The 26,722-nt window shown below is 41.4% G+C and overlaps 1 protein-coding gene across 1 annotated transcript in view; it reads right to left on the bottom strand.

Moving 5' to 3' along the window:
- The window catches only part of furinb (furin (paired basic amino acid cleaving enzyme) b), a 153,582-nt gene that overhangs the window by 107,335 nt on the left and 19,525 nt on the right, over nucleotides 1-26,722 (bottom strand). Inside the window, exon 2 of the mRNA XM_056281614.1 lies at nucleotides 23,916-24,200. Coding sequence (XP_056137589.1) covers nucleotides 23,916-24,089 — 174 coding nt within the window. The 5' untranslated portion in view covers nucleotides 24,090-24,200. The remainder of the gene's footprint in view (nucleotides 1-23,915; nucleotides 24,201-26,722) is intronic.

Here is a 26,722-nt window from a genome sequence, read left to right as displayed (position 1 = left end):
ATGGTACAATTGTAATAAAAGCAGAGATGTAATCAATAAACAACATTCTGACATATAGGTGTTTTTCTTTTCAAGGTGTTCTAAAGCAGTATGCAGAGTAAGTGAGATAGCATCATCTACAGATCTACTGGAACAGTAGGCAAACTGTAATGGGTCAAGGGTAGCAGGAATGTTACATTGTATATACGATATAATCAATTGTTCCGGGCACTTCATAATAACAGAGGCCAAAGCAACAGATCAGTAATCATTAAAGCAAGAGAGATGTGTTTTCTTAGGTACAGGCACAATGGTGGTTTTCTTTAAACACAGTGAAACCACACACACTAAAAGGGACAAGTGAAAAATGTCAGTAAAAACCTGAGATAGCTGAGTGTAACATGCCTTGATGACATGGAAAGGGATGCCGTTTGGACCAGCAGCTTTATGAGCCTCAACCTTTTAAAAAAAAGTTTTACTTGCATCAGCCTCTGTCACCTATAGATTGACTTCATTGGGTGGACACTGTGCTGCTGTCACTGGGTCCAAGTTAAGAGCTTCAAAGTGAGCATAAAAGTTGTTACAACTCATCCGGAAGAGAGGCAGAGGTGCTGATAGCCACACTGGGTTTAGATTTACAGCTTGTAATTGCCTGCAGCCCCCCTCCAAATGGGCGGTGAGTCACAGGTACTCTAGTTATGTTCCAGTTTGTCCCTATACTGTCTTTTAGCGACTTTGGTGACTCTCCTTAAGTCATTCCTGGATTTTTTTTGTCGCGTTCCTTGTCCTCCAATTTAAAAGCAGAGGTACGCTCCCTCAACCTCAGGTGAATGTCGCCATCAATCTAGGGCTACTGGTTAGGGTAGGAGTGAACAGACTGTACTGGGATACAGTAAAACTGTTTAAGAAAGGAAGTGATGAGGGAATTTTTGGGAATAGTCAATACTGAACAATCTGGCCATATTGAAAAAAAGTCCTTGTGGTTCTTATCTCTTCTTACCACTGCAGCACCACAGGGCTGCATGGTTTCTCATCTGCTCTACCCTGGCCAAGGCAATGACAGAAAACTCCAAGGAGTTCTCTTGCTGATGACACAACTTTGTCTACACTTTTATACGATGGCACTGAGTCAGCAGACAGTCAAGAGGCAAGCTAATTGGTTTCCTAGGGCAGCCTCCACAACCTGGGAGCAAAGAGCTCTGATGGCAGCTGAGATAATTGCAGACTACACAAGTTTGGCAATTAAAATCAAAAGAAAGGTGTGAACCAAGAGATGGGGGGTTAGGTTCATTACATGCCAGGTCATTTTGAGGAAAAAATAAAATAAAGTTACCCAATCATCACTACAACATCAGATACAAATACAACTATACCATCAACTATGTCATTTATTTGTAAGCAAACATCTATAGTTGGCTAATAAATCATAATTCATAACAAGTTGAACATTTACTGTCAGTTTATATCAATAGCTATTGTACTCCATTTACACCATTACAACTCAAATGTACTAGATGCTTTTGTTCCATGCCACATTTAAAACAATCAGAAATCAGTGCAATATCATCTAGATCAGTACACTTTTTGTTAATATTTTCCATTACTGACATACCTTCCTATTATCACTGGTTAAAAAGATCTTTTACATATATTATTTCCATTACTTTTTACATTTTTATCATTTAACAGACCCATGTGACAGCTATCATGTCAGATTCCTTGTTTGCTTTACATGTTTAGGTTGTCAATAAATCTAAGGTCAAACAAATGCAATCAAAAAACATATTGAATGAATTCCAAAGATCTCATGACTGTAAGACTATTGAGACCATAGAATTCATATTAAAACCTAGAAGCAGTGATACAAATGGTTTCTATTAGCGTGCACTCCAGCCATTTTTAAAAAAATTTTTTTTTGGCTAAACCCAAGATGGTAGTTGGGTCGTTTCATGTTGACATCAGTAGGATTCTGAGAGAAAATGTACTACTGCAGCAGAAAAATTTAACTAGAAGAATAACAAGGTTTTACTTCAGCATTAAAGGGAAAAATCACAAGATTTTTCAACCTTATCTATCTGACAGGGATAGCGCATGAAAAACACCTGCAGCTGTTTCTGATTGTTTTTGCATCTCTGTGATGACAGTGAGAAAGTATTTTTCCCCAAGTGACGTACTGTGACGTCAGCTAGCGGCTGGAAAAACTACAGCCTTACAGGGTTTCTGATACTCTAATCTACTATAAACACGCGGTTCAAAAAACAAATCCTCATTCTTTCAGCTAAAGTAGGTTTCCAATAGTGGAAATTATGTCCCCAAACACTAGCACAGAGGACATTCATGGATAGTGATACACAGGCTTACGCCCAATGCTTTCTGGTACATGTACGTGCTGCGGGAAAGACACTGTGAGCAGAACACCGATTTCTCCATCAATATAGTGCACAGTGAGGACTTTATTGCTTCAGTCGAGTACATTACTCATCAGTACTGATGGCACATACACAAGACCATCTGTGAAATTTCCCTTTAATGGCAGAGCCCCGCTGTGTGAGACATACTGCCTGTCAACCAGATCACAATCAAAGAGGGTTGAATCAGTTCATCTGGATACGTTTATTGACAGATATGATTCATCGCTAAACTAAGTGACGTCTTCAGTCTGATTTTCTTATCTGAATTATTGAGCATGCATCAAGACAACTGGATCACCAGTTGCTAGTGTTTTTGTTTTGCAAGTACACCTTTGATAAAGGCTCAGATGTTTTATTAATTTTCTGTTCCATTTGTTTGAGCAGCAGATGAAGTTAGTTTAATGCTAGATGCTAATGTTTCTAATGCTAAGACTACCCCAAACCACTAGTGACCCAATCCTTAGAACTGATAAGAAAGTACTGCACTGTCAATTTCAAGCAACCTATGCCATTTCAAGCACCGTTTACAAAATGCTGATCAATGACGTAAACTTTTTAAGAGGAGAAATATGTAGACAAACGGACACGTTTATGTTCATATAGTAACGGTAGATGAAGCATATGTAAACATGCAGATTTGGGGGACTTTTATTGTGAAATTCACTCTTAATGCCGTTCCCTCGCAGAAGGTAGTATGGATAAAATGGATTAAAAAAATCATTTCGGGTATTTCTAGGCAACGGAGGACTGTTTGCTTTTTATGACAAAATCTGATTATCTCAATTTTAGATGTTGAACGGACACCACATTACCCCACATTGTTAATTACAGTTTCACTGCCTTACATTATAATGGCACTCTATGGAGAAATGCCTCTTTTTTCTAATCCTTTTCCCTCTCTCAAAAAAATAAAAAATAAAATCCCCTCTCTGTAGCAGGGAGGTCTGAGCACTTGGTCAGCAAGTAATTGTTCAGTCCCTTGTTAATAGTTATTTCAATGGTGCTATGAAATCGTTTTTATTGGGTGGGGGGGGGGGTGAAAATGGCATGGTGTTTTTATACCTTCTTTTTAATATAAATCAAAATTTTACACTTTTAAATACCCTATTTAGTGAAAAATGTCTTTTTACTAGCCTGATTACTACTTCAAATACAAGATACTAGAAGGACACAGATATAGGCCAAAATCAAAACTAGTGATGATATCTGCTCACAGTTTACGTTTTTGAGCAAAGTTGAGACGCTGTCCTGCAACATGCATGGAAATTCTGTCTTTTTGTGTTTACCAAAGAAAAGCTCGATACATTTTTCAATGGTCAGCTAACCCAAAACGTTACCAAAACAAAAATCATGGAAATGAAATCCATTTCAGTTCTAATGAAGACCTGTGCAGTAATCTCCTCCCCAAATTACAGAAAAATCGTAGTTATGTGAATGCGATAAAAAGGCTCATCCTTTATCTCTTGCAAAATTCCTTTCATCAAAGCCACACTTCGTGATCTGAACTCTGATTTCCATTTCATAAGGTATTGAAATATTCATACCACATTGACTTGTTATAAAAAAACATGGAAATAAACCAAGAGCATTTTATTGGACGCCAAAAGGAATATGAGATGACTGAATATATCAAATGCTAAAACATCAGATGAAAGAAAAATTGTTTACTGTCCAGAAATATTAAGCATTACATACCAGATGACAGAAATCAGGCAAATAGATCAGAACAAACTTCTATGCGTTTGATCTGACAGACCTATAGCAAAAGCCTCAGTTGCACACAAGGTAGACATGATAGATTGAGCTCACATTTGTTTTCCCCACACACATACAAGCCCCTGTGTGAGTGTGTGTGTGTGTGTGTGTGTGTGTGTGTATGTGTGTGTGTGTGTGTCCTAAAGTTTTAGCTGGACCGAACAAGCGGGCCAGCCCTACAAACACGAATGTCCCCTGACTGACTTACTGAGTTTGACAGGAATGGGCCACTGAATCAGGTGACCAATGGTAAACATGGAAGTGGGAGTTTGTGCTTCCAAAGTGAATTGCAGCAGCTCACTAACAAACGGAATATATTGCTGCTTTTTTTTTTGCCCCCCCCCTTTGCTCCCCAACTGTATCCAGCCAATTACCCTACTTTTCCGAGCTGTCCTGGTCACAGCGCCACCCCCCTCTGCTGATCTGGGGAGGGCTGCAGACTACAAATGCCTCCTCTGATACAGGTGGAGTCACCAGCTGCTTCTTTTCACCTGACAGCGACGAGTTTCGCCAGGGGAACGTAGCGTGTGGGAGTATCATGCTATTCCCCCCAGTTTCCCCTCCCCCCTGAACAGGTGCCCCAACTGACCAGGACACATACCCACATCCAGCTTCCCACCTGCAGCCACAGCCAATTGTATCGGTAGGGACGCGGGGATTTGAACCGGCAATCCCCATGTTGGTAGGCAACGGAATAGACCGCTACGCTACCCCGACGCCCTATATTGCTGCTCTTTCTCCATCTAGTTATGCGCTCTAACAGTCCAGCAGAGAGGAGAGTAGGAGAGAAAACAGCTCTCCATGCAACCGTTATCTAGCCCGTCGCAAGGTCCGATTCACAAAACATATTGGGCTAGTGATATTACAGCGCAAACATACCCATAAAGTTTTGCTGCTGAGTGCAACCTGCCCTTTTTTTTGCGTTTGATTGCAAGAACACAGTAGGCAGGTTCAACGTCTTCCTTGATGTTATCAAGTATAGCAAGAATTGTTTGACCTGGCAACCTATACCTATCTGCAAATGATTTTGGTCTCGGTTAAATCAAAAAGTGACGTTCTCCTGCGAAATATCCGCTCACGTGCATACCTGGCATGATGAGGCCTTCGCCCGGTGACAATCACTGCTGCCATGATCACTGGAAAGTCTGGATGTCAGGTACTACCAACTCTCTGGAGACACTAATAATTTTCAATCTAACTGCATGTGGCTATTACTGCTGCTGTTTGTGAATTGGACTTTTTTGCAATGAGGCTCATTTCCATCGAAAAGGGCCAATTTTGCACCAGACGTTTTGTATTACCTACTTTAAATATATGCAAATAGCACCGGAGCACCGAGACACAATTTGCTTGGCAGCGCGCTTAGGGGTGCATTTCACCCTTTGCGTGTGCTTTGAGAATTACACGGTTTCTTTCTGTCTTATTTTTACAGGCAATCCTTTTGTGAACTCACCTGTCAATAGGGTGAGAGCCGCAGATAGAAACAAAAGAAAGAGGGTTTAGTTATAGTTAACAGACAATTAAAGTAGTAATAATTACAAGTTCTCTTTCAAATCAAACTTCCCAAGATATGAGTGGAAAGTATTGTTCTTGCAACTGAATTCATAGCCTTGTTTTTACTCGAACATAGCTCAACCATATCATGTGATATGCTACTTCAGTACACTTTAACAACAAACATTACTGGGACCACTACCGAAAATTGCAGTTGAACATTAATATCCAGGGATTCACATTATAGACACTACCACCGACTAGCCCTGTAACAAATTGGCTACAATTTCGAACATTTACCATACACGGTCCAGCTATATACTAGGTTTTGACCTAGTCTTGTTAGAGATACAAAGCGACTCATGGACCTGGAAAGGAACCAAATGGCAACGACCAGGGATATAAGTTAAAGCCAATTTCAAAGTACCTTAAGTTGCATTTTCAGCTGGGCCAAAATGGTGGCTGGCTCCAAAAAAAAATCTGGTCCAATGTAAGTCAATGAGAGAAGTCCCAACTTTTACCTTCAAATACAAAGTCAATCAATCTTTTGTCTGCAAGTAGTTGGGGTCTCCGTCATTAATTTCAAGTCTGGCACACAGTGTGAGGGGTGGTTATTTTAAAAATTATTGTTCAATTAAGATATTAACGGTTAAAAAGGTGGCAAGTTGAGGCATGTCTGCCTTGATTGACAAATCCGTCAACCTGTCTGTTGCCGAGGTTTCATCCCAGCTCAATTCATAGTCTACCTCATTGGCCAAATTTGGATTTTCTGGCTCCAACATCTGACAAGATGGCGGAAAGCATAAAGCCAAACTTTGAGCTTCAAAATGCCCCTTCAGCAACCAATGGGTGATGTCACAGGCAGCCAGTCCATCTTTCTTATACAGTCTGTGAAAGGAACTCATGCACTCATTCATTTATTCATGGTTATCTAGTCCACCTCTATGTGGGGTGGAAATAATTTAAAAAGGGACAAAAAAAAAGCAAGTCTGTCACATGCACTCCAAGATATTTTTCAAATGTTAAATTTTGCAAACAAGAGGCCTATGAACATTTAAATGACAAGCATAATTATAAACAAGAGTGAATGCATGAACACAACGTAAGCTAGGCCTCTCTAACTTAGCCTACATTGTTGTGTGTCATATCTTCGCCTGCTCAAAGTAATCTGCACCTGCTGAAAAATGAAAACTGTCCAACCCCGCGAAATAGCTCACGATAACATTGTAACGTCGCCATTGTGATGCATGATCTTGAAGCCGTTTTTATTCTGGTCTGGAAAGAGAATGCTGTCTCAGCTGGCACAAGGGAAACAGGAATAATCAGAATGATCGCAGCTATTTTTGCTCAGGGTACACTTCACTGAAGTTGTGTATGAGGACCTTGCAAACCATGCTAAAATGCAATCCATCATATCCACGAAATACTGCAACATGGGCAGTACTATAGCCAAAGTACTATACCTGACATTAAAACTGGAGCACATAAAAAAATATATAAAAGAACTGAAGTCATAATTCTATAAAATAAGGGCCTTTTTCAGTGCAATTTTTTTCCCTTTTATTTACTGGCGGTTGAGTGTTATTATCTGCCAAAAGCTGGCTGCATTGTGCCACTCTTTCATAGGCGTGTAGTCCCAAATGCTTATGTATCCAAGTACTTTTGTCCACAGACACATCATATGCAACAATAGATGTGAATGTTACTGCCCCCAAATAATCAGTTAGACAGTCTGATCCCAAACAACCACTCCCTCTTTCTAGTCTTTGCTGGTAACCTGCATACCCAAAAATCATCTATTTCTAAGCATTTTTCACAAATGAGAATGGGGCAGAGAACATCGATACTGGGAGGTGATCGCTCTTTAATAATGTGGTGTTTGGTGTGTATAGTATAGTAGGCCCTGTGATGGCCTGGTGGCCTGTCCAGGGTGTCTCCCGTCTGCTGCCCAATGACTGCTGGAACAGGCTCCAGCATCTACGCGACCCTGAGAGCAGGATAAGTGGTGAAGACAATGGATGGATGGAAGTATAGTATAGTATAGTATAGTATAGTTATATAGATAGTATGCGTTCTAAAAACAGGTCGGGTCCCTCAAAGAAGGTTGAATAAGTTCATCTGGATACAACGTTTATGAATGAATGAATGATTTATTTCGGTCATACATTTGACATTTACATTTACGTTTATTGACAGATACGATTCATCAGTCATCTAAGTGACCTCTTCAGTCTGGTCAGGCCCCTGCATTGGGTCAAGAATGCCCAAAGCACTATTTTTTCATAAACAATACAAAAATAAAAGGAGTGCTTTCTTGCAGGCCTGAATTAGACAAGCCGCCTCCATTTAACACAAATTCAACAAGTTCTTAGTTGCCTCGAGCACTGAATGTACGTATGACACCGTGTGTCCTAGTTTTTGATATAAACGAGGCTCGTAGTGTAAAAAATAGAGGAGAATCACATCAATTATGCACGTATTGCCGCTCTAGTCAAAGCAAGTTGAATCTTTTCATATGAATACGTTTATTTGACAGAAACATTTCATCGCTCATTTAAGTGACATCTTTAGTCTGAGTCAAAGAGGGTTGAATCAGTTCATCTGGATTCAATGTTTAATAACAGATACGTTTCCATCACTCATACAAGTGACATGTTAAGTCTTCTTAAACTGAAGATGTCACTTAGATGAGATGACTTTGATTTTCTTACCTGGATTATTGAGCATGCATAAAGACATTCTTCAGTCTAAACTGACTACAGGTATCCCCACCCTTATAAACAATGCAGTTGCATAATGACCGAAACCAACGATCAGTTTCATATGCAAATAGGATTGACCATTAACTAGAGTTTCCTTATTCTGGCATACTACAGCCCCATTCCACAAGGTTTTGTTTATCTGAAGCAGAGCCAGAATGTGTAGTGTGCCACATGCATTTGTTTACAGACATGTTGTCAACAAACATTCATTTTAGAAAGTGAGGCAAAAGAAGTACCTAACTGTTGCTCATGTGTTACAATTCGGCCATAATGGCAAAATAATCACTCAAATCTAAATAGCCTAAAATAGTTTTTCCAAGCCCAGTACTCAAGTCCTAAGTCCTGCAGATACTGATTTTCTTTTTAACCCCAAAAAGGTCGACCTGATTGTAGTTACTCAACCAATCATATTATAATTATAATATGAATTATAATTGTATTATAGCTACAGCCTTGTTTGCCAAATTCAACATAGTTAAAGCGGAAGTAGATAACTTTTTTTGCTTTAACTTATCATTATGAAGTAAATGTTGACTGCACAGTGTAATGGCTATGGAATAATCACACCATCAACATTTAGACTGGTTCCCTCTAAGCCTCACTTTCACTGTGCAATTCTGTTTGCCACTGGGTATGATCTTGCAGGAAAATGAAGGCTCAATTACGGTACAAAGGAAGTGCATCAATCATTGCACAACCAACTTTGGAAGAGAATAGCACGTTTGTTTTCCCCAGTAGCTATTGGTAGGTATCCCCAGTAGTGGAAATGGCGAACAGTGGAACAACTGAAGTGACAGTGGAAACTACCCCGCAAGCAAAAAAACCTTGTTGACGGAGGAGGCAAAGACAGCAAAGATGGAGAGTGATAGAAACAGAGGTAAAACAAGAGTAAACCTCGGACAGGTATCCGATCGATGGAGAGAGCTCCGGGACATGAGAGGGTTCCAAACTAAAATTCAGTTGGCATTCTTTCTACTGGATCAGTAAGTAACACAACCTGCCTACTAATTAATACTACCTGATGTTTTACTCTGCCTTCATAATAGCACTGAGATTGGGGGGTTTTAGTTCAAATTGGGATTCTCAAAGTTGTTTCTTGCTTTGGACAATAGCCAGGCTGCTAATAAATGGAAAGCGATCTGGTTGTCTATGCAAAAGCGGCGCAAACAATAATACCACTTGGAAACGCTACGGGGGTTAAGCTGAAAAGTTGTCTACTGCGGATTTAAGTGCTGCCTAGCTGAGTAAGTACAAGCAGGCAGGGTTCGATTTACACAGTGGCTTTCAGGGGAGCCCTGTTTTCCGGTGCGCTACTACATGTCATATGCACGCACATACATGGGCATGCGCGATCAATTGCAGGGTTACTGCGAAAAACATTCTACTGTTGCTACATACAGTTAATACTGTCAATAACGTTTCACTTCATACAGAGAAAATCTACCTATGCAGGTAACACAGAGACAGAAAAACCATTCACCGTTGCAATGTTTTTATATCACTCGAGCAACAAACAAAAAAAATCCACAATCAATTGGCCAGTGGTTTGCGCTATGCTTCTAACAGACCTGACTTAGGTTTCATCATGTGACAACATCAGAACATGCCCACAGCTTCAATTGTTGGTCCTACAAAAGGCTAGCAAACAGCAAACATAGGCTAGCAAGACAACAGCCACATTCTAAACACAACACGCAAACACCTACCGCATAGTAAAACATCCTGGAGGCAACGTCAATACGATAGTGCACCATAATACAGTACTCATCACACTTTTATTCAACACCTTGCAAAAACAGAATTGAAACACTGCTATTATTATCAGTCCGAGAAATTCTGAAATGTATGTAGTTAGTATATCAAAGACTAATGAGCACATATTTAGTCCCTCTCTGGTCATCCATGAGTGAGTGAGTGACCACAGCGCATAGCCCACAGCGGCAGTTGCGCAGCACCATCGGTCAAACAGAATAGACCAGTAGCATCACAGTTAGGTAACAGATCCCATGAAAATCTTGCCTCACAGCAAGAAGGTCCTGGGTTTGATCCCCAGGCAGTCCTCGGTCCTTTCTGTGTGGAGTTTGCATGTTCAATCAATCAAGTTGCATTTTATAGAGTGCCTTTCTAACTGCAACAGCCACTCAACGTGCTTTACAATTAATTCACCAATGATACCATAGCTTATCCCATTAAAAGATCAAGACTTCCATTTATGATGTACAAACTCTGTATTACAGTATGACAGAATGTCCATTTTCAGAGTATGGCTCGTGGTGAATAAACAACCAGTTACAGGACATCCAGGATGTTACAGGACACTACACAGATCATAAAGTACCACTAATAACAGAATAGCTCCTTGTTCTCCCCGTGTCTGCATGGGTTCCTGCCAGGTGCTCCAGTTTCCTCCCACCATAAAAGATATACAGTGCATCTGGGAAGTATTCACACCCCTTCACTTTCCCCACATTTTGTTATGTTACAGCCTTATTCCAAAATGGATTACATTCCTTTTTTTTCTCATCAATCTAGATACAATACCCCATAATGACAAAGTGAAAAAGGTTTTGTAGAAATTTTTGTAAATTTATTAAAAATAAAAAACTGAAATATTGCATGTACATAAGTATTCACACCCTTTACTCAGTACTTGGTTGAGGCACCCTTGGTAGCGATTACAGCTTCAAGTCTTCTTGGGTATGAAGCTACAAGCTTGGCACACCTACACTACCGTTCAAAAGTTTGGGATCACATTGAAATGTCCATATTTTTGAAGGAAAAGCACTGTACTGTTCAATGAAGATAACTTTAAACTAGTCTTAACTTTAAAGAAATACACTCTATACATTGCTAATGTGGTAAATGACTATTCTAGCTGCAAATGTCTGGTTTTTGGTGCAATATCTACATAGGTGTATAGAGGCCCATTTCAAGCAACTATCACTCCAGTGTTCTAATGGTACAATGTGTTTGCTCATTGGCTCAGAAGGCTAATTGATGATTAGAAAACCCTTGTGCAATCATGTTCACACATCTGAAAACAGTTTAGCTCGTTACAGAAGCTACAAAACTGAGCTTCCTTTGAGCAGATTGAGTTTCTGGAGCATCACATTTGTGGGGTCAATTAAACGCTCAAAATGGCCAGAAAAAGAGAACTTTCATCTGAAACTCGACAGTCTATTCTTGTTCTTAGAAATGAAGGCTATTCCATGCGAGAAATTGCTAAGAAATTGAAGATTTCCTACACCGGTGTGTACTACTCCCTTCAGAGGACAGCACAAACAGGCTCTAACCAGAGTAGAAAAAGAAGTGGGAGGCCGCGTTGCACAACTGAGCAAGAAGATAAGTACATTAGAGTCTCTAGTTTGAGAAACAGACGCCTCACAGGTCCCCAACTGGCATCTTCATTAAATAGTACCCGCAAAACACCAGTGTCAACATCTACAGTGAAGAGGCGGCTGCGGGATTCTGGGCTTCAGGGCAGAGTGGCAAAGAAAAAGCCATATCTGAGACTGACCAATAAAAGAAAAAGATTAAGATGGGCAAAAGAACACAGACATTGGACAGAGGAAGACTGGAAAAAAGTGTTGTGGACGGATGAATCCAAGTTTGAGGTGTTTGGATCACAAAGAAGAACGTTTGTGAGACGCAGAACAAATGAAAAGATGCTGGAAGAATGCCTGACGCCATCTGTTAAGCATGGTGGAGGTAATGTGATGGTCTGGGGTTGCTTTGGTGCTGGTAAGGTGGGAGATTTGTACAGGGTAAAAGGGATTCTGAATAAGGAAGGCTATCACTCCATTTTGCAACGCCATGCCATACCCAGTGGACAGCGCTTGATTGGAGCCAATTTCATCCTACAACAGGACAATGACCCTAAACACACCTCCAAATTGTGCAAGAACTATTTAGAGCAGAAGCAGGCAGCTGGTATTCTATCGGTAATGGAGTGGCCAGCGCAGTCACCAGATCTGAACCCCATTGAGCTGTTGTGGGAGCAGCTTGACCGTATGGTACGCAAGAAGTGCCCATCCAACCAATCCAACTTGTGGGAGCTGCTTCTGGAAGCGTGGGGTGCAATTTCTCCAGATTACCTCAACAAATTAACAGCTAGAATGCCAAAGGTCTGCAATGCTGTAATTGCTGCAAATGGAGGATTCTTTGACGAAAGCAAAGTTTGATGTAAAAAAAATCTTATTTCAAATACAAATCATTATTTCTAACCTTGTCAATGTCTTGACTCTATTTTCTATTCATTTCACAACATATGGTGGTGAATAAGTGTGACTTTTCATGGAAAACACAAAATTGTTTGGGTGATCCCAAACTTTTGAACGGTAGTGTATATTTGGGGTATTTCTCCCATTCTTCTCTGCAGATCCTCTCGAGCTCTGTAAGGTTAGATGGGGAGCGTCCCTGCACAGCTATTTTCAGGCCTTTCCAGAGATGTTCAATGGGGTTCAAGTCTGGACTCTGGCTGAGCCACTCAAGGACATTCACAGACTTGTCCCGAAGCCACTCCTTCATTGTCTTGACTGTGTGCTTAGGGTCATTGTCGTGTTGAAAGGTAAACCTTCGCCCCAGTCTGAGGTCCTGAGCTCTCTGGAGCAGGTTTTCATCAAGGATCTCTCTGTACTTTGCTCCATTCATCTTTCCCTCGATCCTGACTAGTCTCCCAGTTCCTGCCCCTGAAAAACATCCCCACAGCATTATGCTGCCACCACCATGCTTCACTGTAGGGATGGTATTAGCAAGGTGATGAGAGGTGCCTGGTTTCCTCCAGACGTGACGTTTGGCATTCAGGCCAAACAGTTCAATCTTGGTTTCATCAGACTAGAGAATCTTGTTTCTCATGGTCTGAGAGTCCTTTAGGTGCTTTCTGGCAAACTCCAAGTGGGCTGTCATATGCCTTTTACTGAGCAGAGGCTTCCGTCTGGCCACTGTACCATAAAAGCCTGATTGGTGGAGTGCTGCAGAGATGGTTGTCCTTCTGGAAGGTTCTCCCATCTCTACAGAGGAACGCTGGAGCTCTGTCAGAGTGACCATTGGGTTCTTGGTCACCTCCCTGACCAAGGCCCTTCTCCCCCGATTGCTCAGTTTGGCTGGGCGGCCAGCTCTAGGAAGAGTCCTGGTGGATCCAAATTTCTTCCATTTATGAATGATGGAGACCACTGTGCTCTTCAGGACCTTCAAAGCTGTAGACATTTTTTTGTACCCTTCCCCAGATCTGTGCCTCGATACAATCCTGTCTCGGAGGTCCACAGACAATTCCTTTGACTTCATGGCTTGGTTTCTGCTCTGACATGCACTGTCAACAGTGGGACCTTATATAGACAGGTGTGTGCCTTTCCAAATCATGTCCAATCAATTGAATTTACTACAGGTGGACTCCAATCAAGATGTAGAAACATCTCAAGGATGATCAGTGGAAACAGGATGAACCTGAGCTCAATTTTGAGTGTCATAGCAAAGGGTGTGAATACTTATGTACATGCAATATTTCAGTTTTTTATTTTTTTTTTATTTTTTTTAATTTATTTCTGATTTTTCCCTTTTTTCTCCCAATTTAGTGGCCAATTGATCCCTATTTTAATTCAAACACCCACCCTCGTATTGCATGCGTTCGCCAACTGCATCTCTCCGGCCGGCAGTCTCGAAGGAAAGCGCCTCCCCACTTTCGTGACAAGGCGAATCCAAGCCGAACCACTGTTTTTCCGACACACATAGAGACGCATTCACATGACGAACACAAGCCGACTTCGCCCCCCTCCCGAAGACAGCGTTGCCAATGATTGCTGCTTCATCGAGTCCGGCCATAGTCGGATCTGACGAGACCGGGGTGCGAACCCCAGTCCCCAGTGGGCAACTGCATCGACACCAAGTCGATGCTTAGACCGCTACGTCACCGCGGACCCAGTTTTTTATTTTTAATAAAATTTGCAAAAATTTCTACAAAACCTTTTTCGCTTTGTCATTCTGGGGTATTGTATGTAGATTTATGAGAAAAAAAAGGAATTTAATCCATTTTGGAATAAGGCTGTAACATAACAAAATGTGGGGAAAGTGAAGGGGTGTGAATACTTTCCGGATGCACTGTATATGTTAGGTTAATACTCCTGTCTGTGCCCCTGACCAAGGCAATGGAAAGAAGAACTGGAGTTGGTCCCCAGGCTTTGCACGGCAGCTGTCCACTGCTCCTATACCATAGGATGGGTTAAATGCTGTCTGTCGTATATGAACACAAATGTATGACCCAAAATAATTAATTTCATTCATTCAATGCAGAGAATGAATGTCCCCACAGGGACTACTAAAGTATATCTATGTAATTCCCCAATTCTTACCTTAAATCAGAAGAGACTATAGGGCATTTGTTAGCTAGACAACTGACTCGTTGAAGTGATGACGTAAACGTAGGGATTTGAGTGCGCTGCCACACATGGATGGCCACAGCAGGACACAGCATTATTCTTATTAAAGCGGGGACAAAATTTCGGAAATTGGAATATGATGAGCGAATAAACACAACATTGGCATATTTTTTTCCATTATTATTCATTTTCAGGGACCTTAATGTACAGAAAAATAAAAATGTATAACCTGTGACACAAAAATGGAGGATGTTTCAGAGCTCCCCCTAAATCTCTCAAAGTAGGCTTTCAGGGGAGCCAAGCTCCCCTTTGATTCGAACCCAGCAAGCAGGCCTACCTGGGTTGAGAAACAGTGGTAAATAAAAAAATAAACAAAAAAAAAATGACATCACATAAGCCATTGGCCCCAATTGCCCTCTCAAAATCAGAAAAACCCATATCGGTCAACCTCTAAGGAGTGGTCGGTCACCTTTGACAGTGAAATGCTTTACCTACAAAACACAAACTTCTTGATGAGTCATTCAACCCAACACAGTGGCTACGGGGGTCAAGGCTTTAATAGTTGGTTGTCAAAGAGAACAAAAGGATTTTCTTTAGAGAGTTCCATACTTAATTTATTTTGGGCCACCCCAAGTCAATAATGAACACTTTATGGATGCGAGGAGTTAAAGAAAAGTCTCCCTTAAGACACAAGACTTAAATTAAATCAGACAGCACAGATGCATGACTGGCTCTCTGTCTCAAAGGTACCGAGATCAATCCGATAAGCTTGAGCCCTCTCAACTCACTTGATCTATACTGTCTGGTCTACGAGTTCGCCAGCTGTCTAACCTGACAGCCACTCTTTGTTGCTATAACAACAACCTCCTCCCTCACCTTACTCTTTCTTTGCCAACAGTCAAAAAAAATCTTGATTGCAAACTTAAAAATTAACAGATTGCAGTGAGTGTAAGTAGAGCCCGAGCTTTATGAGTCAAACATGAAACAGTTGAGTAATGCATTTTTTGAGTATGTTTTATTTCTGGGGATCTCTGGCAGTGTACCAAGTCATCTACATGAGTCATTATGGAAACGGATAAAATGTCTGTGGCTGCAGGCTCCATGTAATGAAGTGGTGGATTTACATGGGAGACAGCTCTGAGACTCAAGAGGTACACTTCACTCAGCTCTGTAAACACAGAGATAAAGTGCCATGTAGAGATACTGAAGAAAGAGCAGAGGGTGAGATGTGAGGGAGGACAGAAGAAAAAGGGGGCTGGAAGGGCCACATTATGGAGGAAAAGTACAGGCAAATTATGTATGAACGAAGAAAGAGGCGATGGGAAGGTTGGAGGAAAAATCTGAGGCAGAGGGTGATAGAAGAGTAGATCAGGTGAAATTGTAAGGTAAGACTTAAAAAGACTGTGTAAAGTGCAGTAGCAGGGGCAATCTTACAGGGCCATTTCTCATAGGGACCTTTGGGCTATTTGTGGTGGTGACAGGTTGTTTTTTTTTTAAAAAGTAGAAATATCAGCTAAAACAGACAAAATAATTAAAATAAACAGCATAAAATAAAAAACAGCTATGTACATCAAACTTGCACATTGCTGTTAACGTTACAGTGTCAGTTAGGGAACTCAATTTCTGGACCGTCTGATATTCAAATGCCAAAAATCATTTACATAGGTAGCAGGGAGAGGACCATTTTCTTAAATGAAGAGTAGACTACAATTTTGAACCATCTTGTGGTTGGTTTTTTTTTTTGGTTTTTGTTTGCCACAAATGAAAAAACAGGGCCTTTTATTGACTGACAAAAAACCCACCACCACATTGGACACAATCTGCAGAAAGGAATATGTTGGCAATTCTCTCCATGGCAATACCAGGCGAGAACACACTGAAGCCTTGAGTGCCAGGAGGCTGCTAATCACCAGGGCTTGGGTGCATACTGGTGCGTAAATGACCAAATCCCACAACAATCCGTAGCTAACCATGACTTTTAAACCTTGGCCTTCTGACCACTCTTCCCTTGTCAGGTAAAAAAAAAAAAAAGCAAACCACTAGTGTAGCTTTCTTTGTCCTCTCCTATAGTACTGCAAAATTTACCTGTGGTAATTCCAGCTCTGAAACAAAAATTAAGACACCAGTCCAGCCTCGGCAATGCAATGAGCAAACAGCACGGCGAGAGTGTTATCAGCAAAACAAAAAAACAGCTAATTTCTAAATAAAATGAAATCCTCCTTACAAATAATTGCACCATCACACTGTTTGTGCACTTCAGTGGAATATGGTGACAACAGGCCGCGGTGCAAAACTATGTACAAAATACATGACAGCCACCCCCTCCTACCACAAAAAAAAAAACAACAAAAAAAACCCTAAATTTATTTGTACATCATGATAGCGCAAACATTAGCGATAGACACTTCAGAACCATGGACAGTGAACTGCAATAATTTGGGAACCCACCACCATAAACAAGCAATATGTTAATAAATAATATCATTAAATTGGCACAGTGACCTATTATGTGTTACGGTACATATATGTGTTACGGTAAAGGTGCACAATTACCACTGAGTTGGTAAATTTACAGACTGACCGGTAATTATGCATAATGACCATTTTCCCAAATAAACCTTAACATATGCATGCAAAACAGTGGCAATGGCGGCCAGACAATCAGTTGGCATGGCAGCCCATTAGATTTTAAATAATTTACCAAATTAAACTCTGGTGTAGGTCTTCCTTTGCTGATTAACTCCAACTTCTAATTAGAGGTTAATCTTGAAAACGGTGTGGATAATAAATTTGCAATGATGTCCTCCTCACCAGCGGTAATGTTACTTGTGGCTTCCATCATGAACCAACAGGCTTATTAGCTAGCTCAGGGCTCTACACTAACTTTTTGCATTGGTTGCACTGGTGCGCCAAACTTTTTCTTTTAGGTGCACCAGCACAAAATTTAGGTGCACCCACATTTTTCATTGCATCGCCTTTAACACCAAAAGGTCTCCTTTTTATCGCTCTTCTGTCATATAATGTGAATGATTTTTTAAAACAATAAGGTGTAGAAAAAGCTTGTCTTTATTTTAAACACAATATATAAAGAATATATATATATATATATATATATATATATATATATATGAAGAATATATAAAGAAAAATAAAGTGTTTAAAGTGCTACACTGAGCTTAAATTGAACATTTAAAACATTTAAACATTTCCAAATAAAAGTGTTTGTGCTTAAAGTGCTTCAATGAACTGATATTGAACATGTTAGATTTAAACATTTCAAGTAAAATAAAACATTTGAAAATAAAAAGAGTGCTCAATTTTCCCATTCAAGTTCTCTGGCGCTCAGCCTGCTCAGATCGCTCGCATTTTTTGAACTGACACTACTTAGAGCAGTGAAAAGGACCACAGTCAATCAGAGGCAAGGACCCACCCGAGCTCTGTCGCTTATTGGTTTAGACCACGATACCGTCAGGAGAACACAGAGAGATGCTGCGCTTGCGAAAGAGATTTCAGTGTTCACCCGAGCAGCAACGGGTGCACCAGTGCGACCTATAATTTTTTTCAGTTGCACTCTTAAAAATTTTGGTTGCATGTGCGACCAAATTGGTCGCACTCTCGAGCCCTGTAACTACATTTTATGGGTTTTTTTTGTTGCTAGCTTGTGATTTGTTATTATAAGACCTGTTATAAGGAATATTCACTAAAACAAGAAACATGATTTGAGATAATCTTGATTTTTTTCTTAAAAATATAGAGTAAATGCCTTGTTATGGCCTGGCAGCCTGTCCAGGGTGTCTCTCTGCCTGCCACCCAATGACTGCTGGGATAGGCTCCAGCATCCCCGCGACCCTGAGAGCAGGATAAGCGGTATGGATGATGATGATGGATGTGATTTGTGTCCCATCAAAGTGGGCAAAATTTGTCATAAAGTTAGCGATAACAAAGCCCACCCATTTGAAAGGAAGATATGATTGGTTAATTTTATGGTCATTTGAAATTACTCTCTCATTGAATTACTATTGCTCGGACCTCTAAAATTATAGCTGGACAACCAAACACAGAGCTGAAAGCATAGCATTTTCTCCCTAGCAACTACAGAGGCAGCAAAATTCTGATAGGGAGACAAAGGAGCTTCTTTCATTTAACCTTTCACATTCCAACACAAACTGAATAGGCAAGTTTCAAGGGTTTACTGCCTCAGAAACATTTTGATTAGATGTTGACTGTCAAATTAGGAATTAATAATAAAATTAGAACTGATGACTTTTTAAATATTTTTTTATAATATCTTTTAGACCCTGACGGTTCCCCTCTGCTATCAAAAGAGAAAACACACTGGCAAAAACCCCCCAAAAAACCCTGTTTAAAACACACACACACACACACACACACACACACACACACACACACACACACACACACACACACACACACACACACTCCATCTACCCAGGAGAGAAAAAAAAAAACAAAAAAACAAAAACAAAAGGAGGAATGGAAGGTGAGGAGATTATGAGGGGAAAAAAAGGGGAGAAAAGCCAGAAATGTAAGCTGGTTGATTAATAACCTTGTTTGATTAATCAAAGCAAAGCATTCTCCAGAGAAACCATCCAACTATTTTCTTGCGACAGAAGATCTCTTGGCAAATTTAACATAAATTAACACTTCCACAGACTGTTTCTCTTGAGCTTCATTAGTGCCAGTGGAAATTCTTTGCAGCTTTTCTGGAGAGGCACTCGTCATTCTACATTTGAAACCCTGCGGGAAATAGACAGTGGAAATTGCAGGTGCTGGCAATGAGTCTGCCTGCAGCAAAATGATTTAGTTTGGGTTTTATGAGTGAACATGGTGTGTTGAGCTGATAAAGACAAGAATCTCTTGGAAATGGGAAATGTACTGGAGAGATAGACAAAGAGACACATGAAACACAGATAGAGAGATTAGCTGGTGCATTATTGAGTCGGCAGGAGCTGTCAATAGAGTAATGTACAATGCCACCACATGCACCTGCATTACACCCCTCTCAAAGTGTGCACGTTTGTGTATCAACACTGATGGTATTACCCTACAACCATGCACACTCACATACGCATGCACGCATGCGCGCACACACACATACACACACACACACACACACACACACGATAGAATATTATGATGGGAATATTGGACTTTGCAATAATATTGTATCATCAGCTAATCTAAAACTGATCTAGGTCAACCCCTAAACCCCACCCCATTTAGAAAAGGCCCATTCATTGCTGTTGTTGTATATGCTGAAGCATGGGGACGCGCTTCCCGAAGGAGGGGGATAGTGTAATGAGCACAGATGACTAGACTCGCTAGCCCTTAGCTAATGGGTCAGACCCTTTAGTTGACTGATTAGTGCGGTCGCCTGTGGTCTGGGCTACCCAGGTTTGGTTCCCGACTGTGGCAGAGTTCCGGCTGCCCCCCTGAAATCGCTACATTGGAATTCGCTACACTGGGCCAGTAATTAGTGCCATTGCCTCACAGCAGGAAGGTCCTACATTCGAACCCTGGGGTTGTCCAATCTTGTGGGTCATCCCAGGCTGTCCTCTGTGTGGAGTTTGCATGTTCTCCTCGTGTCTGTGGTAGGTTTTCTCCAGGTGCTCCAGTCCCCCCCCCCCCCATCAAAAAAGACATGCATGTTAGGGTTTATACTCCTGTCTGTGCCCCTGACAGAGGCAATGTAAGACGAACTGGAGTTGGTCCCCGGGGCGCTGCACGACGGCTGCCCACTGCTCCTAGCTACACAGCTAGGATGGGTTAAATGCAGAGCAAGAATTTCCCTATGGGGATTAATGAAATATCAGAATCAAATCAAAATCAATTCACTCTGCAATGCCAAGTTTACAGCAGTATGTTGCAGCAACTTTAAAGTAAGAGCCTCAATGCCGGGTAGCACTGCGAATAGATGGACAGGAAAGCAATGGGTATTTTTTTGTGTGAGGCATTCAATGGCAAATTATCACTAATGTTTTATGTCTCTACGGAGTGTTTACTTGGAAAATAAGAAACCCTGAAAGTAAATGCAAGTATATATCAACACAGACACTGAGAGAGAGAGAGACAGAGTGACAGAGAGAAAGTCAGAGAGAGAAACAGACAGACTGATAATAGATGTCTACTACACAGGGTGATTCAGTTGATCATCACCCAGACAGCCTGCCCTACCGCACAAAAAACAATGACTCTGACTTGGCTCACTAAGTCCAAAACCGTGGCCTGAAAACTCCCACACATACATACATACATAAAACCAAAACCACTACTGAACCCATTACAGAACTAAAGATCTAAAGATGCTGCTCTCCTTTATATAGCTCAAAGACACACCAGAAACATTATATTTATGTGTTAACTCTGAACTAGATCCCTGTCACAAACACATACGACCTGACTCACAAAGACGATCAAAACTTCCAGGTTTAATGCAAACTCACATTTGGATATTATCTAATATAGGCTGATAAGTCATTTAGGGAGCACTGTAGTGAACAAATCAGTTACACGATGATCCCCTAATCTCATTAGTGATAAAAATCCCATTACTTCCTGATTACACATCAACTTCCCTGGCTCTCTTTAAATGTCCTGGAGGACAACCACCAAGGAGAAAAGAGGGATGACTAAGCTGTTTACTCATCACTGCCAGAATTCCTGGGGATACAGAACCTTACCTAAATCATCCCCTCAAATAAACCACACTGCCATTTTAGTGCAGGCACTTTGGACTGCATACAAACTATACATCATCCGTCTCTCTTTGTACCTTCTTTGGCAAAAGGGGCTCAATTGTGCCTCATTACTGTGGTGCGTCTGTGAAACAATGACTGATTTAGGATGTAGGCTTGCATAATCTTACTCCAGGCTACGGGTAATACTAAAAATTCAGCCGGCATTCTTCATGTCTGCCTTCTTTCAATAACCCGCCTTCCAGTTTCTTTGTGCTATACTACATTATCTCCACCTCTGCCTCAAGCCAGATTCTCCCAGTAAATCCCCCTCCTCGCCATCACTACTCTTCTTAGTTCCCCCTTCCTTTTTTATTGTACCAATGGTAAATCGAGAATTATCCAGATTTTCCATTTTGTTTCACTCGTTGTCAGACTTCCCTCCACCTACATATAAATCTACCTCTCCCTTATCTAAACTGTGTGGGGCAGCTTCATCACTGGCTGTCATCAGGAAGCAAGACATCCGTGGATAAAGAGAGGACTGTCTGTGTGTGGTGGTGTTTGTGCAGTCTGAAACCAGAAGAACAGAGAAAGAATTAAGTGGGTGGGGTGTGTGATAGGGGGGTGTGCACCCCTCTGTTTCGCTCTGGGACCTGAGCAGTTCATCGGCACACTCTGAATTGACAGGCTCCCATATGGCATCAGACCTTCCTTGGTGACAGACAGCAGGATTAAAAGGACTCAGTCTTGTGGCTGCCTCCAGTTATGCTCTTCAGATGAAATGAGTCATGAACAGAGGGAGGGGGGGGAAAAAACCCAATAGCTTCCTCATTATTCTGGCTCTTTAACAGGCAAAATGAATTCCTAGGCGCCTTAACGGTCTTTGGCTTGAATGATGAAGGAGGGAGGGGAGGGGGGGGGTAAAATAGAGTGAACTGAAATTGATCATGAAATAAAAACTAAAAAAGGAGAAAGAAGAATTGGCCTATCAGAGGAAGAGCAATCTTGTTTTCAGTTCTGCAGAATGGTGTTTCTGGGCGAGTGTCTGAGTAAGTGGGCGATATCTGAGCAATATACCAAATGTTTCACGTTACCCTTGTTTACAAAGCTTAAAAACGGATTATGAGTCTAGAATTCAAAGTTACAAAATAAGGTCTCTAATTTCCCACTGGCCAAAAAACCCGCAAAGTCCCGCTAATGTCCGCCTTTGGTCAATGTAAAAAGGCAGATGTTAGCGGGTTTTTTTGGCCAGTGGGAAAAGGGCATTAGAGGCCTCTTCCTCTAATGCAAGACCCCTCTTCTGAAGAGAACCGAGGTTTTACAGTGCAAACAAATGCAAGCTGCCAAATCCATGTACAATGAGCTCTACATTACAGCTGAGTATCCAAGTCCCTTTGACAAGCTTAAAATCTGTGCATACTGCGAAGACAATTAAATGCGACTGGGAAGATAAAAAAGACCATTTAATAAGGAGACACTTCTAATCTCCCCCGTCTTGGTCTGCATGGCAGCTGCTCCGCTCAACTTTGCTAACAGGAAGGCCAACAACATCTGGCTTTGTGCTCAAGAAAAAACACCATCCTAAATTAAAAAAAGCAACAGAAAAATCTAAATTAAATGTGCAAGCCCACTTTGGAGAAAATCCTCTCTTTTTTAGGTAGGAAGGGTTTTGTATTGAAATATGCAGAATTTCCAATGCATAATTCTAAAAAGTAATTCAGAGGGCTGTTCACTGGGGTGTGTAGCACTCAGATGGGTCCTAAAAGACGCATGCAAATGGAGTGAGGTCTCAAGAAGAGTGACTGGGGAAGAGAGGACCAAACAGAAACTTAGCCAGCTGCGAGCCCAAATAAGAAAACGCTTACCCTCGGAGGCATGTTAATATTCAGTATGTTTACCCACCATAGAAAAAAAAAGTAACTTTCCTAGTCTCTTGCCAATTTATTCTTCCCTCTGACAATAGTCTTTCTCAGCTCATCTGCCAACTGTGCCTCATGACACCTTGATTAATTAAAAAAAAAGGCTTTTGAAATCTCAAAGAGTAAAACTGTGAAAGCAGTACAAACACTTGGAACCGTTGTCAAAACAGTCGCTTTTTAAACATAGTCGCTCAAAAACAGTCGTTTAATAAATGTAGACACCGTCTAGCCATATACTTGGTTTTAACCAAGTCTTGTTAAATATAACTCTGTAAACATAACCGCCATCCATCCCTCTCAAAATGCCCATGGGTCTGCCAGAAGCCAGGTCTGCCCAGTTAAGCTGAAGTCATTCGCTACAGAAGACTATTACCACTGCAGCCTGCAATCAGCTGGACACGCTGGATAGCCTTGAGGTGTACAGTCAGGCATTCTAAGGCTCAGCCTCTTTGTGTAACAGGTCTGTGTTAAAGTGAAACAGATGCCTGCATGTATACACACGCTTAGTCACACACACTCAACTTACATTGCCGTGGTTGATGAAGCCATGTTTCCTGGCAATGCAGTCAGCGACCTCTTGGCCCCCTTTAATCTGGACCGCCCAAGTGTTGGTGTACACCTCTGCAGCATCAGTCCACTTCAATGGCGCTGTCAGGACATGGAGTGTCCACAACTGCAGCAGGACCACCCTGGCATCCATGAAAAGGAAGGCAGGGTGCGGAGGGGTCTGTCAGTCCTACTGTCAGTCTGTCACTGCTCACAAGGCACAGCAGAGCTGTTCCACCTTACAGCAGCAAAACAGAACAGTGACCTAGAGAAAAAGGGGACAGATTGCTATAAACACAAAACATGGCTCTCATAGATAGGTCCCTCAGTGGCCCCTCATTACCCAAGCTACATGCTTTTCAGACAAGAACCCCCCCCCCCAAAAAAATGGCACACCCACAGATCACAGCATGTCTCATATCTGCTCGGCGCCCACATCAAATTTTGATAAAGAAAAATCACTGTTTAGAAATGTGCAATCAATTATTTGACTGACACTGAAATTGTTGTGCTGAAGGACGAATTATTTGTTAAGCCTCTCATATTTTTAAGACTTATCACATAAATTATTGTGGGAAATACGGTTCATCAGTGGATATACTGCTGCGAGATCAGGGATACCAACATCTCACTATTCCTATAGGGCTTGCCTTAGTAGTCTAGGTAGAGAAACTAGGGATTCTGGGGGGAAATTATTCAAAATTTCCCTCATTATTTTGACTTAAAACTGCAGTAGGCTACATGAACATTCAAATGCAAAACCTTCCACCTCTCTTTCTGCTGCCTCATATCACTCTGCATCGCCATTCAGCCCCTTACTCCCGCAGTTCTCGCCATCTTGAAAATACCTCTCTGATGTTGACCCTTGTCTGATCTCTCTTTTTATTTAGAGCTTTCTTTGTCTCTCTCTTCTGCTCCAAAGTCTTCCTTCTTTTAGCTTGTTTTGTACATTATGCCATTGCAGGCAGAGGAGGTATTGGAAATTAGGCAAAGTTGCCATAGCTCTTGACACAACTTCTGTGTGCATGCTGCGGTGCCGAACCAAGACATTTAGAACCCGGATGACCATTGGGTGTCTAGAAAAGTGCTATATAAATGTGATTATTATTATTATTATTGACAAGTTCATGGCTTGCAACCAGGTCCTGATCCACCTGTCACTTAGAGCAGACGCGCCCCTAATTAGGCATAACTTTAAGCCTCAATATAATTTAAATAAAAATTCACCCCCAGTACAGTTGTCATCTCTAAGCTGGTTTCCAAACCGCCAATAAACTCTGAATAAGAAGAAGTCCTGCATCTGGGAGACTGTTGCTAACTTTGGGTACTGTTAGACCATGAGTTTTTCTCAGCGCGATAATCACACATTTTTTATGATGATTAAAACTTGAAATTGTAATACTAACAGTCTGGAATTTTACTGTGTTTTATCATGAAACTGGTAACCATTTCATCTCTAGCCTATAAAATATGAATCATGATCAGCTCAATTTTCAACTGACAAATTAATTTCCCCAGATTTCCTTGTTTCTTTCTTTTTTATTTTATTTTTCCCCCTTTTTCTCAGAAATTGTACTTGGCCAATTACCCCACTCTTCCAAGCCATCCCGGTCGCTGCTCCACCCCCTCCCGGTCGCTGCTCCACCCCCTCTGCCGATCCAGGGAGAGCTGCAGACTACCACATGCCTCCTCCGATACATGTGAAGGCACCAGCCGCTTCTTTTCACCTGACAGTGAGGAGTTTCACCAGGGGGGCATAGCGCGTGGGAGGATCACGCTATTCCCCCCAGTTGCCCTCCCCCCCAAACAGGCGCCTGACCGACCAGAGGATGCGCTAGTGCAGCGACCAGGCCACATACCCATATCTGGCTTCCCACCCGCAGACACGGCCAATTGTGTCTGTAGGGATGCCCGACCCAGCCAGAGGTAACGTGGGGATTTGAACTGCCGATCTCCGTGTTGGTAGGCAACGGAAAAGACCACTACGCCGCCTGGACACCATTTCCCCAGATTTCTATTGAATTCACACCATATGCATTAAAAATGTAAAACCATTTTCCTTTCCCATTTCTTTGGCCAAGAAAAAAGAAAGAAAAATGTTTTTAAATATTATAACTACAATTAAGCAAATTTACATGCACACACATTTTCAAACCTTTTAATCGCTATCATATTAAGATAAAAACTGGGACTTCCGGTGGTGCCATGTGGTAGGAGACTAGCGGTGGGACAAAATATCGATACGGTATTAAATATCGATATTGTATTACTTCCTCTTGCAATACCTTATCGATACGCTGGCACCAAATATGGATATTTCTTATTAAATTATGCAGGCGCTCTAAACGTATTTTCCCGCCAATTTGACTAACCAGAGTAACTACTTCATGACTCCTCATGGTGGCACTTATCAAATGAATGAGGGTAAACTTGTGGTGAAGAAGAAACTCACAGGGGGAAAATGGCGGACAGCGTGGACAGCGGGACGAAGCAAATCATAGAGGCACAGTCATCTTTCAAGTCGAAAATCTGAGCCCAATTCAGCTTTGACAACACTGATGGGACAAACAAAACCGACGAAGACTACGTGATACGCAAGAACTGACTTGTGAAAGTTAAGTACACGGGCAACACCACGAACATGCATAGCCACCTTGTTGTTTTTAGTTTTCTGTAAAGTTAATTTGCACAGACTGAAACTATCTTAGTGAGGCATAGTTGTATCCTTCCTTTAAACACTTTAACCCAGAGCTGTTCTGCTTTCTGGCAGTTAGGTGTTTTACCAGT

The sequence above is a fragment of the Lampris incognitus genome, chromosome 6, assembly GCF_029633865.1.
Source record: "Lampris incognitus isolate fLamInc1 chromosome 6, fLamInc1.hap2, whole genome shotgun sequence".
NCBI classification, from domain to species: Eukaryota; Metazoa; Chordata; class Actinopteri; order Lampriformes; family Lampridae; genus Lampris; species Lampris incognitus.
The sequence above is the reverse complement of the archived record's forward strand: the minus strand, read 5'-3'. Positions and strand labels throughout refer to the sequence as shown.